Source organism: Mus caroli, unplaced genomic scaffold (genome assembly GCF_978045245.1).
Source record: "Mus caroli unplaced genomic scaffold, Mus_caroli_1 scaffold_8, whole genome shotgun sequence".
Classification (NCBI taxonomy): Eukaryota; Metazoa; Chordata; class Mammalia; order Rodentia; family Muridae; genus Mus; species Mus caroli.
In genome coordinates, this window is record NW_028227263.1 from 71,112,016 (window position 1) to 71,127,556 (window position 15,541).

Genomic DNA, 15,541 nt, shown 5'->3' on the forward strand with positions numbered 1-15,541 from the left:
TTAAACTTAGAAGTGTGCTTAGGAGGCTGGAGAGATGGCTCAGCAGTTAAGAGCACTGACTGCTCTTCTAAAGGTCCTGAGTTCAATTCCCAGCAACCACATGGTGGCTCACAACCATCTGTAATGGGATCTAGTGCCCTCTTCTGGTGTCTGAAGAGAGCAAAGTGTACTCACATATAAAATAAATACGTCTTAAAAAAAACAAAACAAAACACCAAAGACCAAAGCAAGTTGGCTAACACTTCTAATGTAGTCAGGACAGGAACTCATACAGGGTAGGAACTACCACAGCTTGAGGTGGTCCAGGCCCCACTTCATTCAGAGGCTGGGCAGTTCAGGATGGCTCATAGGAGATAAAGGAGAGAAATGAGGTCTAGCTCCCTGCTGGCAGTCTCAAGAAGCTCCCTCATCCCTGCTGGGTAAATCTTTCCAGGAAAAAGTTGCAAAGTCCAAGCTTCTTGAAGCTTGGTGGAGTAATTACCATATGAAAGCGGGTGGGTGTCGGGACTGTCACTTTGATACCCTGGGAACTGGGATGGCGGAGGGGAGCTATGGGCAGTACTTGGCTCAGTTCCTCTAGACTGGAGCATTCACCACTCCCAGGCTCTTCCCTGTCTGCATTTGCCACTTCTGATGCCTAACGAACACCACCATAGGATGGCAGAACTGTTGGGACTGAGAGGCGAGTGCTGGACCACTGGGATCTTAGGTCCACAGCTTGTTGCTATGCTCAGTTTTGTGTCAAGGAAATCATAAGACCAGGAACAGCAACCTGCCATTCTCATGTGCAAACCCTTTCTTCCCTGGATGTGTAGTCCCTGTGGTTTCCTAATGCTCCTTCCCCACTGTGGGTTTAGGCCTCTGTCTGGCTGTATGAAGCAGTCACGCTGGCTTTCTAGGCAGAGCCTCCCTGAAGGAAGGTCCCTAATAGAAAAGATACAACTGGCTACCCTTGCCATGGGCAGTCCCTTGGGATGGGGACCTTCAAACAGCAATGGCCACTTTCACACATCAGGTTTGTGCTATGGTGGAGGCCCTATGCACAATGGTCTCCCTTCAGGACCTGCAGGAGGGTACCATCCTACAGAAGGGCCATCCAGGGTTCTTGGAGCCTTGTGCTTTGTGCCTCCCCACCCCACTCCCACCCCTTGGCCGGATTTGACTCCCAGCCTTGTCTCTGGCTCAGAACCAGCTACAGTGGAGGTGAATGCCTCCACAGGAACCATTGTTCCTTCAGGCTGAGAGTCTGCAATCAGACCCACTGGGGTGAGATAGATGAGCCAAGCTGGATGCTCTGTGGGGGAGTAAGACAACCAGGGGTAGAAGATGTTGAAAAGGGGTCAGTATTCCAGGTTCTTGCAGGGGAATGGCTATTGCTAAGGTTACAAATGCCTCTGCTAAAAAATGTATGCACTTCCAAGTTCATGGGCAGACTGGGACCTTGGAGAGCCTGGCAGGCTGGTTGTTGGAATGAAGGCGGCAGTTAGGATCCCGGGGGGCTTCGCCCATGGCTTCTGTGCCACTAGATGGTATAATTCCTCAAAGTCCAGAGAACATTAGCTCATCTGCCTGGGGACAGCAGCCCAAGCAGTGCGTGTGGACCAGCCAGTCTTACCTGGCATGTCTTTGCAGTGTTACACGTGTATGGGACTTGGTCCCTGAGGTTGAGTTAACCAAGATGGAACATGTAGTCAGCACAGCAGCTTGAACCTGACTGTGCTGACTTCATGGATGCTTGGTTTGGGCTCTGACTTAGGGTGGATGGGTCAGTGACCCTGGAGGTTTGGGGTGGATCTCCTGGTTTTGCCTGCTATGGGAAGCCACTCCTCCTTACACCCTACTCCCAACAGCACAGAAACAGATGGCTTGCCAGGGTGGGGAGGTGAATACTCCCTTACCACAAATACATCACGGCAGAGGTCAAGATCTCACAGACATTTATTATTTTTGAAAGGTCTGAGGGGGACTTTACAAGAGTTTGAAGCCAGTAACTACAATGGATGATAAATAAAATACAAAGCCAGTATGTTGTGGCAAATTTCCAGAAAACACACTGAAAAATCTTTACAGTTCAAAACTGCTTCATTTTATACATAATTACAAATTACTATACAGCACTTGGGTTTAACCCGACTTTTTATTTAATAGGGCTTAGTACAGAAATGTTCATACAGCATTTGGAGACGACTTAACAAGAACAGAGGTATAGATAGGTGTATCCTGCCCACCTTCTGTAGAGCCCAGGCCTCAGGAAGAAACCTGAGACAAGCCAATCCCAGCAGGTGTCAACCAAGGCAGGGCAGCTGAGGCTAGCAGGGTTCTAAGGCATAGGTTCTGTGCTTCCTGCAGAGGCAGTAGCACCTGCCTGGTTTCTCCGCAGGGCACACTTGCAGTAGTGGGGCCCACCCACTTTACACCTTAGCTGAGATGGAGGAGTAACTCAGGACCTGTTGATCATTTGACAAATTAAGTCTTGTGAGTGCAGGAAAAGGCCTCTGCCACCCCTCCCCGCTTATGGCAGCATTAGAATACTTTGCATTTCTCCACCTGGCCAGCAGGCAGCAAACTTAACTAGGAATGTTATGCTACATGAAAGAAAACAAGGAGCTGGTCTCTGCAGGGATGTGTGTGTGTGTGTGTGTGTGTGTGTGTGTGTGTGTGTGTCGCTGCTTCACTTACAGGCACCCATGCACAGGTGTCCAGGCAAGGATGCCCACACTCCGGGACTATCTTCTGGGTACGTATCAAAGGCAACTTAAGAGCCTTGGCAAGAACAGTGGGTGAGGTCACAAGAGCCTCGGAGATAGGAGACATTACAAACTTGCATGGAGAGGACTGTGGGCAAGCTCTGGCCTATGGGCCCAGGTTGTGTCCTTTACTAAGCCTGTGTGTACTAATGGTACTAATGGTTCATCACATCTGTGCTTGCTGTTGCTATGAGGGAGGCTGGGAAGAACCAGTGTGGGAGTGGGCGGGGCTAGCAATGGGCAGCGCTAGTGTGACCCTCAGAAGACTCAGTTCGTACCTTTTGAAACAGAAAAAAATATCAATCATGGTGAGGGCTTCTTCCCTGCAGGTGACTTCTGTGAGAGTGGGGAGGTGGGGGCATGCTGGCATGTCTTTATTTTAACCCTCTCCATCTTCTAAGAAAACAGTTAACAGATTTGATTGTCTCCAAGATGAAGCCAGCTCATGAGAGGTCATTTAAAGTGCACATGTCACCCAGATGGGACGACAACTACCGAGATGATTATAATTTTTGAGAGAAGATACAATCTTCCAGAAAGTTCACTAGATTCCACACGGCTGGGGTCAATTTGTACCTGTCCCCCAAAGCACTGATTTCTTTAGCTTGATAGAAAATCCTGATTTCTCAGTATGGGGAGCAGGACAGGACACAAGCCTGGTCCCTGGAAAACCACCCTTCTCACAGAAGAGAATCCCCAGAAGGCTGCTGACTCAGCCACAGCAATCTTCAGGGTCCTAAGCAAGAGCACGAGCAGCAACTCCCCAAGCGTGCGGGACAGACTTCGGAGGGGCCGCGTGGTGCAGGCAGGTCAAACCGTTCCTGGAGGAAGCTGGGCAGCTTAGGGGCACGCAGAGGATGCTTTTGATTTTAACTTCTCCCAACTGTCACTGACCCTTGTTTTGGGGAATGTGGGTAGAATTGAGATTGGTTTTTAAAAACAACCAAAGCAAGCCAAACACAACACAGCTGGTTGGGTCAGAGGGTATGGGGAGGGTGAGTGGGGGACGGGGAATGAAGCTTCCCCGGGTGGACAGTGGCTCACTTCAGTGTCAGAGTGATCGTGGAGGCGGTCACTGGCCTTCCTCTGCACAGGGAAGAGGGCAAGGCTCTGTCTGATTTTCTGTCAGGTCTAGGTGGGAGTCAGGCTCCTCCTCTCAAGCGGAAGTGCTTCGCTGTGGAAGCAGTCTCCCTGAGGGGGCCGGCCAGAGGCAGAGGCAGGGGCAAGGACAGCCAGCGAAACCCTGTGGTGGATTTGAGGCATGGCAGGCTCTGCTGTGACAGCAGGAGAAGTCAAAGCTGGACTTGGAGAAGGGAGCAACTAGCTTCTTGCTGTTATGGTTCTTGAGGGAAGTACATCATAGTTTTAGTAGGGAAAACAAAACAAAACAAAAAAACAACAACCCAACCAATGAAACAAAAACCCCAGACTTTAAAGATCCAAACCAATCTTGTCAAAAAAAGGCAAAAGTAGCCAATGGGGCAACTTTAAAAATTTCCCAAAAAGAACAAAGGTTCCTCATGACAAAATGGGCATGGGACAGAAGAGGAGCTCCCATGTCAACCTCCGCTTTCCTCAGGGCCTTCATGCACCTGCACAGACACTTCACTTTCTGTACTGAAAACAGGGTTTACACTGTGGGGCCAGTCCTCGGTCACTTTCAAAATAAAATAAAACACAACACAAACACAAAATAAATAAAACAAATTTAGGCTAAAAATTTAAACCAGAACTCTTTCAAGTAAACTGAAAGATAACTATCTATCTGTCCATGCAAGACCAGCCTGCAGGCCATCAACAAGCACCAAGTTACAGGTCGGTTTCTGCACAACTGCTCAGCCCTGTGCTTCTGAGGGCAAAACCAGGAACTCAAGGCCACCTGTGAAGCACAGGCCTCAGCGAGGCCCTCCTGGGGAGTATGTACCTCAGAGGGTACATTACCAATGGACTGTCCTGCACACGCAAGCTGGGGAAGGCCTCAAGCATGCACAGAGCAACGCATGGAGCTGGAGGGCGAGGAGAGAGACAGGCAGCACTCGACAGCTTCAAGGGCAAGAGCGCAACCAAGCAAACTGCATCTGAAAACCGTACGTGAGGAGAATGTGTGACTGAGGGGCCTGCACACAGCCACGCCTAAGGGCCAGCTCCCCTTTCTGTATTGGCAGAACCACCAGACAGACTAACTCCTGCACAGGAACCTACTTTTCGACAGTAATTCGAGAGAAGCCTCAGGGTACAGGCTAGTCCCAGGCAGGTGGCTGGGGGCACTGACAGGGTGCATGCTTTCCCACAGGGACCAGTAACAACTAGAAAGAGTCATACTGGGGACAGAAGTGAAGAGGCCTCTCTACTTCCTCTGTGCCCAGAGCATGCAGACAGGCATCTAGGACAGGCAGTATGTTTCTTTCTGATGTGAATAAGAAGTGAGAGAGGTCAGCCTGGAGTGAGGAGATACAGACAGTGCAGACCATGTTTTTTGGTACACATGAGGCCTCTTGCTGGTCTCACAAACATATGTTGTTCTTCCTAAAATGAAATGAGGAATACATACAGAGAGGGGCGGTTTGTGCACAGGGCCATTTCACGGTATCCAATTTCAGAGGACCACAGGGTGAAATACTGAATACCCACAGGCCACCTGGCCGGTCAGATGCTTGCTCTTGGCTAAGCTGTCCTGACATTTGAGAAGAACTGTGCACACAGCTGTGTACTCCATGTGCACATGAAGAGGGTCACTGTACTAAGTCTGCACTATGTGCTCCTTGAGTCTGCTTGTGCTCCTCCAAAATGCAAGGCAGAGTTTCAGACCTCATTTGGAAAAACCCTCTGGGCCTTTAGGGAATCCTGACATGTCTCAAACCATTACTTCCTTCTAGGGTCACTACTTTCAGTGTCATACCCTGAGTAAGGCCAGGCCCACCCACGCCCCCGGCAGTCACAGGTCACAGCTGAAGTGGAGTCTGAGTGTCTGTCCCCACCCCCACACAGGTGCTGCTCCTTCTTGTCCAGGACCTGGGGTAGCTCAGGAGGACTGGACGCTGAGGGGCAGTGGGCGTCCAGTGTAAGAGACTTGTGCACAGGGGCGGCTCCACCGTCAGGCCAGGGTTGGAAGGCGGCTGTGCCAGCAGAGGAAATAGTTCAACAGAAGATCTCTTCACCCTCTGCTGGTACTTCCGAAGCAGGGCCGTCTGCAACCGTGAAACCAAGAGTGAGACCCTGACCCTTTTGATGCCCCTTCCTACAAGTTTTGATGTTGCGACAGGTAACTGGGGTTCTTGGCACATACTGATGATAGAGTTTGCAAAGTGATTAACTTTCACATAGCACTAGTGTTCATGTTTGTAACTAGGCCTAAGAGATAGAAATCCTCCCCAAAGAAGTGAGCATTCAGTCTTACTGTGCAGGCACAGCACAGGACCCAGGACAATGCGAAGTAAAACAGGGAGGCTCCATGAGCTCCACTAGAGCTCCAGTTTCTAACTTCTCCCAGGGAAGCGAGCATAGGATCTGTCTTACACATCTGAAGGCTCAACACCCAATCTTGCCACTGTTATTGGTTACTAGAGTAAGCCTAGCAAGGCAGCAAGGGCTTGAATGACTTCAGCTAGGTGAGTTAGTTCCCCAGCTGAGAGAATCCTTGAGAAATGAGACCTGCACTCCACATGCAGAGGCCCAGAACACAAGGTCTTGGTCACTTATTGACAAGCATTCTTTTTGGAAAAGATTATGCATGTTTTCCTGCATGTATGTATACCAGGTTCATGCAAACATCCAGCCTGTAGTGGCCAGGAGAAGGGCTCAGATCTCCTGCAGCTGGAGTTACAAGAGGATGTGAGCTGCTGTGTGGTGTGGGGAGCTGAGCCTGAGCCCTCTGTAAGGGCAGTGACTCTAACCTCAGGCATCTCTCCAGCCCTTGCAGAAGCACTTTTTCCCTCATGTGTCTCCATGTGCATGGATGCCAGAGGCTTACTGTTATTTTGGAGACAGGGTCTCTCGCTGAACCTGGAGCTCACACTAGTTTGTGGGTGAGTAGAGGGATCCTCTTGCCTCTGCCTCCCACCTCTGGAGACACAATTTTGGTCCTCATGTTTGAATGGCAAGCACTTTACCAAATGGGTCATCTCTGCAGTCCCTGAACAAGTATTCTTGGCAAGTGGTCTGGGTGGGCAGCAGCCAGTTTGACTGTTGTATACCTCAACTGTGGGCTTTTTCAGCCCTTCACCACACACTCTGACAACTCACCACCAGGCTGGGTGCGGCTTCCTTTGCTCTTCTTCTTCTTCTCCTTCTTTTCCTTTGGCTTGGATAACCCAAAGAGTCGGGTGGAAGTGGAGGTGCTGGACGGGGCCTGGCTTTGCCCCTCGGGAACTTTTGTCTGGCTGGCTGAGCTCAGTATATGGAAAGGCCCCTTATCTTTCTGTGTCCGAGAGATACTGTTCCTTTTAGGAGACACTGAGGGTTCTGAGTCCAGTGAGCCTGATTTGGTTACAGAAGGTGCAGACGGCGAGGAGAACTCATCCGAATTGGGCAAGAAGGATGGGATCCGCATCAGCCTGCCATGTTTATTTGAAACCTGCACAAGAGAAGGCATTTAAACCGGAAGCCACATTCTAAGGAACTGACTGTAATCAGGACTTCACGTAGCTGCTGTCTAAGAGCACGTTAAACCATCACCTCCAATACTGACCTCACTCATACTTTTGATGGGGCATCGTAGGAAAGAACTTCTACACCCTGAAGAATCAGCATGGCTGCCCATTTAAAGACCAATGCACACGAGTACGGCAGGCTGTCATTCCAGGGCACAGAGACTGTGAACCTGGCTAGGCTAGAGGGTCAGCAGAAGGGCCTCATCCCACCTGTGCTTTCTGATGCCTGAGAACCACCCCTCCCTTGTCAAAGTCCTGCTGATTGTATTGGGATTGAATGGGTCCACCCTTCTGCTGGTAAATGCAACAGAGCCACTTGCTGCTCCCAGCTAAGTGTTGGAGAGGCTCTTCTGAAAGCACACTTTCCCTGACTCTGGGGGATATCACTTCAGTTCCCTTTCATAGTCCAAGGTCAATTAAAGGGCAGTATGACCACAGTTTTAAAAGATAGGGAGATGAACACACTCCCAAGCTATCTATCTGCTTCCAGGGTCCATGTTCCAGGGCAATCAGATTATCTCATTTGCATAACGTCAGAGGCAGCATATTGACTGACAGAAAGCCTTCCCAAATAAGCAGCAGCTACACAGAAAAGAGAGCATGCAACAGCATCAAAACAAATTAGGCACCACAGAATGCAGGTGACCGGAGCTCCTTGCCCAAGAAATCATCTGTGTACAAGAGAGGTGACTACCTTCTATCACTTGCTGGGCTCTTCCATCTGTCACTGACTCCTGCTGATCCTCCACACAGGTTCTTTACTTTGTAGCAGAGCTAGTCACTGCTAACTCCTGATCGCAGGCATGTAGGTCCTAAGGGTTCCTTTATCCTCACTATGCTTCCAATGTGTAGCAATGCACGCCTGACTTACCATGTGCTGTATAGGGCAAGGCCATTCTCTCAGATATGCTGAGGCTACTTTGACCCAGGCTGGTGGCTGATGAAAGCACCCTTGAGATTCACTTCCTCCCCATGCTCAGGGTATAGCAAAGCTGCTGTACAACACGAATGAGTCTCTTCTGCTCACTCTCATGTGGCTTAGGGAAGTCACTACCTGCTCTTCACAGCGGGAAGCCCTTTCCTCCCTGTCTGGGGGCCTGGCACAGGTTCTTGGGTACCTGGCAAAGGTTCTGATCCATCTGCCTCTGGCTGAGCCGCTCTGTGTCCCTCCTCAGCTGTTCCTGTTCTCGTTCTAGCTGTTTCTGGGCAGCCCGCAGCCTCTCTAGGTCACACTGGTAAGTGCCCTTCTTCTGCTGGAGCTCCTCGCGGTCCCTCTCCAGGTCCTGTTGCCTGCGGCGGACCGTCTCTTCCCGCTCGGCCAGCTTGGCCTCTCGGTCTCGGAGCTCCTGCTCCCGGGCCTCCCACTCACGCTCCCGGCGGCGCTTTTCCTCCAGGTGCTGTGCCTGCTGCTTCTGCAGGTTGGCCAGGTCCTGGCGCTGCTTCTCCAGGCTCCGCTGCTTCTCCTGCTCAATGAGAGAGCTGGGGCGGGATGCACTCCTTGTGAGGACCTTCTCTGTCAGCACCAGCTTCTGGTCCTCAATGTAGCTGTCTTGTTGTAGCACGACACCCTGTCATGGCATAGGGGGCAGTCATGGAACTCAGGTCTAAGAGAAAAGCCACCTCCAGGGATCCCTCCCTGATCCCACTCTAGGAACACTGGGACAGACCCTCCTCTTAGGTTTTCAGGGTTCGGTCTTGTAATAATATGCTCCAGCGCAACTTTGGCAGTTCTCAAAAGATTGGGGGACTCAATTTTGCCAAACCTGGTTGCCTGTCTCTTCTTGCTAAAGCTAAAATATGTATTTCAATTTATTTTGTGTGTGCAAGCATGCATGCGCCAAAGGGAGCATGTGGAGGTCAGAGGACAACCCGTGGGAGTCAGGTCTCTCCTACCATGTGGGTCTTGAGGATTGAGCTGAGGTTGTCAAGGCAGGCATGCTGACCTGCTGAACCATCTCACTAGTCATGGGCATACATTTTCTGAAATTCTTGACTTTACTTTGGGGTGGGATGAGTTGTGTAGGAGGGAGAGGTAGAAAGGAGACAGGTAAACTCTTCAAGAAATGAAGGGAACAGAATGGGGACAGTCCCTGGGAAGTACGGAAGAGTATGAGAGCCACCCTATACAAATACCAGAGAGGTTTTCTAAGGTGAGACAGCCTCACATGCTGTCATGCCTTCATTTCCTTAAGTGGAAGCCAATCTTTTTTGGCGTATTTACCAATATATAACTTATAAACCCCAGAGACTGAGGTCAACAAAATCTCTGGGCTATGTTCTTCCAAACAAGCAAGTACCTAGAGAAAGATGGCATATGTACCTGCAGCATGCTGAGGAGTTCGTGAAGGTGAACAATGCTCTGGACAACCTGCTAGCAAAGGAATAAACATCCATTTCAGTGTTTCGAAATTTCAAAATCTATCGCATCACATGCTTATAACAGCTTTAGAACATCAAAGACATTACATTTTAGTGAAATCTGAGAAAACTGAAAGAACTTGAGAGAGTAACTGAGTGCAAGCAGCCAAGATTAAAGATACGCATGTGCGCATGTTGTGCGTTCACCTATTAAAAGGCACTACACAAAGCTTCCACTTTATAAAATGATTGACATAAAACATTATATACCTCAAAGTTAAAAAAAAAAAGATTCCATTAAAATTATATTAAGTTTATGACTGATCAAAGCCAAAAGAAAACATTCAATTAACTTCTCTGAGAAAATTGTCATTTCTGGAAAACTTAAGTTAGCAATCTTGGCTCATACATAAACTAAACCAAAATACAACACATCCCATTTAAACCACAAGTATAAGGGTTGGAGAGATGTTCTTGGAGGTAAGAGCACTGGCTGTTCTTCCAGAGGACCTGGATTCCATTCCAAATATCCAAATGGCAGCTCACAATTGTGTAACTCCAGTTTCAAGGGATACACTGCCCTCTTTAGGCCTCTGTAGGCATAGGCAAAGCATCCACACACAAACAGTAAAATAATACAAAAGGGGGCTAGAGAGATGGCTCAGAGGTTAAGAGCACTGATTGCTCTTCAGAGGTCCTGAGTTCAATTCCCAACAACCACATGGTAGCTCACAACCATCTGTAATGGGGTCTGATGTCCTCTTCTGGTGTGTCTGAAGATAGCTACAATGTGCTCACATACATAAAATAAATTGATAATAATAAAAAAAACTTGACAACAAAATTATAAAAAAGGAAACAAAAATATGAAAGAGCTAGAAGAAAATAACAGAGAAAATAGGAAATATCCTACTTCAGAAACATGGTAGAAACACAAATTATCAAATTTATAAAAAAATACAAATAGCCAATTGCACTAAACATTACAAAGTATTCAGGAACTAGAAATACAGCTCAATGGTTGAGACTCTGGCTTCAATTCACACTGCACATATATACACATGCACAAACCAAGAAATGTTATCTGAAATTATCAAACCAACAAAATGCCAATTTAAGGATGGTAGTCCTCAATGCTGGACAGAGAAATGAGGATGGAGGCACCTGGCTGTCTACACCACCCCCTTCCTGCAGTAATAAGGCAGGATTACTGAAGAGCTGGGTAACAAGTGCAATGCACAGAAAAAAAAAAGTAGAGAAGGGATTAACCACCAGAAAGATTTGCCTCTACTGTGTCATGGGGAAATGTCACTGGTGCATTGTGACCTTTGGAAGGTCATACACATGGCCACGTGATGGATGAGAAGGGCAGAAGCAGAGACTAACAGCTACTGCTCTTTGCTCTTCAGTGATGGGTATGCTTACATTTAGATGACTAAAGTTATTAGTCTTTACATTTTTCATTTTGTAATACTTAAGCTTCGTTCCGAGGAACCTTTCTCACCGCTCACAGCGAGTCATAACAGAAGGCACAGAAGCTGCAACTGCAGTTGGCTGTCACAGGGTGAAAGCCAGGCACACTATTTCCCACCAGACTTCCTCACTAAGTACAGAGGACTCTGACAAATGGAAGAAAATCAGCTGACAGCTCATTTCAAGAGACAGATACAGAAAGCAGAAGCCTACAGGGCCTGGGCTAGCTTGTTACATGGCAATCCTTCAGCAAACTCCTCTAGCAACAAACACAAAACAACAACCTTTGCATATTTTTGCAGGGCGCATGGAGAGGAGAAAGTAATTTCAAAACAAAACTCCCAGGGGCTTAAGATAATATAATAAACACAACAACAAGGAAGAAGGAAAGGCAAGAAACAGCCTTGAGAAACACCCTAAAAAGGCATGTGTGCAGAACACACAAATGCAAGGCTCAGCATGAGCACTTGTCTGGGAGACAGCAGTGTAGTGTCCCTGCAACTGATTCCAACAGGCCTCGGGGTGGGGCTTAGTGACAGCAGGCTCCAGGGAGGCAAGGGTCTGATTCCCCACAGGGAGGACACCAGGCTCCCTTGCAGGAAAGGAAGGGTTCCAAGAGGCAAACTCAGCTAGGATGAGAAATTACTAAGGAGAATTTGCTACAAGTTTAACTCCCATACTCTAGACTTGTGGCCCCTGGGGTCTTTGTAGTACAGTAAAAGCTGCTACAAACTCTTCCCAGGAGGCACAGTCTGATGCCAAGGGGGCTCCCCAGCTCTGGCACAGACAAAGTTGGACAAAAGCAAAAGGGATCCTAAGAAAAGAAAATCTTCTTTCTCCCTCAGTGGTGGCACACACCTTTAATCCCAGTACTTAGGAAGCTGCTGAGGGCAGATCTCTGAGGTCAGCCTGGTCTACATAGTGAATTCCACAACAGCTAGAGCTACATAGTGACACTCTGTCTCAGTCAAACCCAACCCAACCCAACCCAACCCAACCCAACCCAACCCAACCCAACCCAACCAACCACAAAAACAAAAGTAAAATAGAAGAGTGGATCAGAGGATTCTTCATTCATAGTATACAATACTCTGGCAAAACACTAGGACAGTGGCTTAAGCCAAGAGAATCGACAACTATACTCTTAATTATACATTTTATAGCCACAAGATAGTTGTAACATGAAAACAAAAATATTCTTAATCCAATAAATATTATAAATAACTCATAGAACCCTTACCTCACTGTTTCTTTTAAGCATAAATACCAGGTTAGCATTTCCACCCTATAAAATAACAATAAAAATGCATTTAAAAATGAAAATTTTGCTGTAAAAACTATACTCGATGTAACTTTGAGAAGTCACAATGTACCATGGCATCCCCATGGAGGGCATGAAGAGAAGTTGAACTAGTTTTTACTAAAAAAGCCATTAGGATAGGATCAAAAGAGTTTGGGGTCACTGACCAGGCCATTTAATGAAAGTGGTCCTGACAAGGCAGAGTGGAATTGAATCTGTAAAAAGGACAGGGGCTCAAAGTGCCAATAATATGTGCCTTCTACAAAACAGAATTTTATTATGACTGGCAAGCCAGTATCTGAGGCAGATCAAGGGGAACTATTTCAAAAGGCAATGACCCAAAAGGAGGTGCCCACAGGTTCACAGGCCTGAGTGCTTCTCTAGAAGAGCATACCTTTTTCAGGCCACTATCTGACTCTGTTCTCCTGAGATCTTGGCCGTCATCACCCTCTTCTTTCTCACCTCCTAAACAAAAAACCAAACAGATATGTTTAAAGTTGTAGGCGAAGTGAGCCAAGAAAACAATATGGTTTAGGGGTATTTATAGTTCAGAATCCTATTAATATTGAAAATAAAAAAGGACCAGGATGCCACTCAGTGGTACTAGGCCATTATTCACAGCTTCACTAATGGAGAAGCTAGAAAATTAAATCCAAAACAAAGCAGCAAGCACAGCTTAGCAATTCTTATTTGATGCTTGGGGCCAGAAGAGCCGGAGTGTAAAGATTTTCTGAACACGTGGAAGATGGGACTTTGAAAGTTACTGCCTGACTCATACAAACCTTAACACATAGAGCACAGAGATGGCGGTATACAGTATTCTGAGCATGCTGTGTCCTTACTGCAACTTTTCAAGTGCAGAGTTCCCAACTGTGACATGTTGCAAGTTTTGAACTCTGAAGCAGTTTGGACTTCAGCTTTTCAGATTAGGGATGCTCAAGGCCTTTGGCTAGGGTTAGCTTAGCTGAGGAACAACAACAAGAAGCTTATGGTCCCAGATGAACATGATTCTGACAGGAATTCTTGAGTGTTTAAGACTCCTATGAAGATAGTTATTGATGAAGGGACAGAGGCGATAGAGCTACCAGAATCCAGGTCACCATGAACTGCAATGGAGTAATGGATGGTTTACCTTTGGAAGCATTCATCTGATGACAGTCAAATCCTCCAAAGGTCTCTGCTCTCCGGGGCAAAGAAATGGGCGCAGCCATGACTTCCTGTTCAACAGGGCTGCTGATGGACTGTCCAAGTGTGCCACCAAGGCTTCCACTCACCAAACTCTGAAGGATCTCCACTGCAAAAAAGCAAACAAAACACTCAGCTGGGTATCTAGCTTTCTTCCATTAAGAGGAAATGATATTATGGCACCACGGGATATGTACAGTCTGGAAAGAAAATCCCAAAGAACGGGACATCGTACATATTAGGTGGGCTTTACTAGAAACGGAGGGACAAATGGCAGAGTAATCTACTGGGAGGAGTATGGTTTCTGGAGTGGTTTCAAGGTAGTTGAAAGGACTGTAAAAGCGAGCCAGTTTGAGAACAGCAAGTAAAACTAGCTGGGCTTGCTCCTCCGAGAGCAGGCAGGCTCCAGCCGCAGAGCATCCTAAGCTTCAGGATCCTCCAATGTAACCCTTAACTGTTAACCTCAGATTTTCCTTTGGGCAAGGCCTGTGGAGAAGACACTGAAGCTAGAGAACAGCAGAATAGGAACAACAGGGGCGGATGAGAAAGGAGGCCCAGAGGAAATCAGAGGCACAAAGAAAAATCTTAACAAGCATCAAATTTTTAATATGGTATTAAAACAATAAAAATATAATAGACAACAGATGTGAGAGACTTTTTTGTTTTGTTTTGTTTTGTTTTTGTTTTTCGAGACAGGGTTTCTCTGTGTAGCCCTGGCTGTCCTGGAACTCACTCTGTAAACCAGGCTGGCCTTGAACTCACAAATCCACCTGCCTCTGCCTCCCAAGTGCTGGGATTAAAGGCGTGCGCCACCAGTGCCCGGAGAGAAACTCTTTTTAAGCTTAGTATTTTGGGAGTTAGAGTCTTACTCTGTAGACCAGACTGACACTGAACTCAGAAATCCACCTGCCTTTGCCTCCTGAGTGCTGGAATTTAAGGAACACCCCCACAAGAAGCATACAGCATACTCTGTAAAAGCTTTGGACTGAAACAAACAAACAAACCAAAACAAAACAAAATTTGGGCATCTAGGCAAGAAACTGTTACCAGCCTCTGAGCATGATGGGAAAAAAGATGTGACATGAGAGTAACTAATATACTCAGGTATGAAAATATTAGCCAAATATTTCATATCCAGAAGATCTTTTGAAATCAATAAAGGAGTCAGAAATACTATTTTGTTGGGTCTTTGAGGACACTGACCTAAACATGGGGTTCTATAAGAATGTACTTAAAGAACCAATACTGTATGTCAGGCTAGGAGTAGAGTGTGTGTGCATGGTTACAGACCAGATGTGTAGACACAGTGTAACTACTTCAGAAGGGATGGATATGGGAGACAGGCCGCCTTGGATGTAAGAACTGTATTGGTAAGAATACCAGTATCATTCTTACACTATTACACTAGTACCAGTGTTAAAGCATGATTGGGACAGTATTTTTAATTAAAAGCATAGCTCCTCCCTCTCCCTCTGTGTGCGCGCGTGTGTGTATGTATGTTATGTGGTGGTCCATGAGTGTCAAGGAGGGTGTGGAAGCCCTTTTATTATGTGGCTTCTGGGAATCAACTCAGGTCATCACTTTGCAGCAAGTGCCTTCAGCTAAACTAAGCCATCTTATCGACCCAATAGAGGCTATTCTAATTCTATAATATGGGTATCCTTGAGAAAGAATACTCAATGTGGAAAACAGACAGACATTTGTAAGTGATAAGGTTCTAAAATAAAAAAGGCAACCTGTAATTTGTAATTTGATTAGCTCCATCCACTGAAAAGGACAACACAGTAATGACTAAAACCTCACAGCAACTACTATACTATATCCCTGGT

At 47.0% G+C, this 15,541-nt stretch overlaps 1 protein-coding gene across 8 annotated transcripts in view; it reads right to left on the reverse strand.

Annotated features, from left to right (window-relative positions):
• Window positions 1-1,920: 1,920 nt before the first annotated feature.
• The window catches only part of Akap13 (A-kinase anchoring protein 13), a 280,085-nt gene continuing 266,464 nt past the window's right edge, over window positions 1,921-15,541 (reverse strand). For 7 of the 8 annotated variants that reach the window (XM_029479051.2, XM_029479049.2, XM_029479050.2 and 4 more), the window contains 7 exons: window positions 13,660-13,821; window positions 12,922-12,992; window positions 12,468-12,512; window positions 9,717-9,767; window positions 8,515-8,964; window positions 6,990-7,320; window positions 1,921-5,935 (listed from right to left, as the gene is read on the reverse strand). In XM_029479051.2, the coding sequence (XP_029334911.1) occupies window positions 5,886-5,935; window positions 6,990-7,320; window positions 8,515-8,964; window positions 9,717-9,767; window positions 12,468-12,512; window positions 12,922-12,992; window positions 13,660-13,821 (1,160 nt within the window). In that variant the 3' untranslated portion in view covers window positions 1,921-5,885. The remainder of the gene's footprint in view (window positions 5,936-6,989; window positions 7,321-8,514; window positions 8,965-9,716; window positions 9,768-12,467; window positions 12,513-12,921; window positions 12,993-13,659; window positions 13,822-15,541) is intronic. The other variant, XM_029479045.2, reaches the window with a different exon arrangement.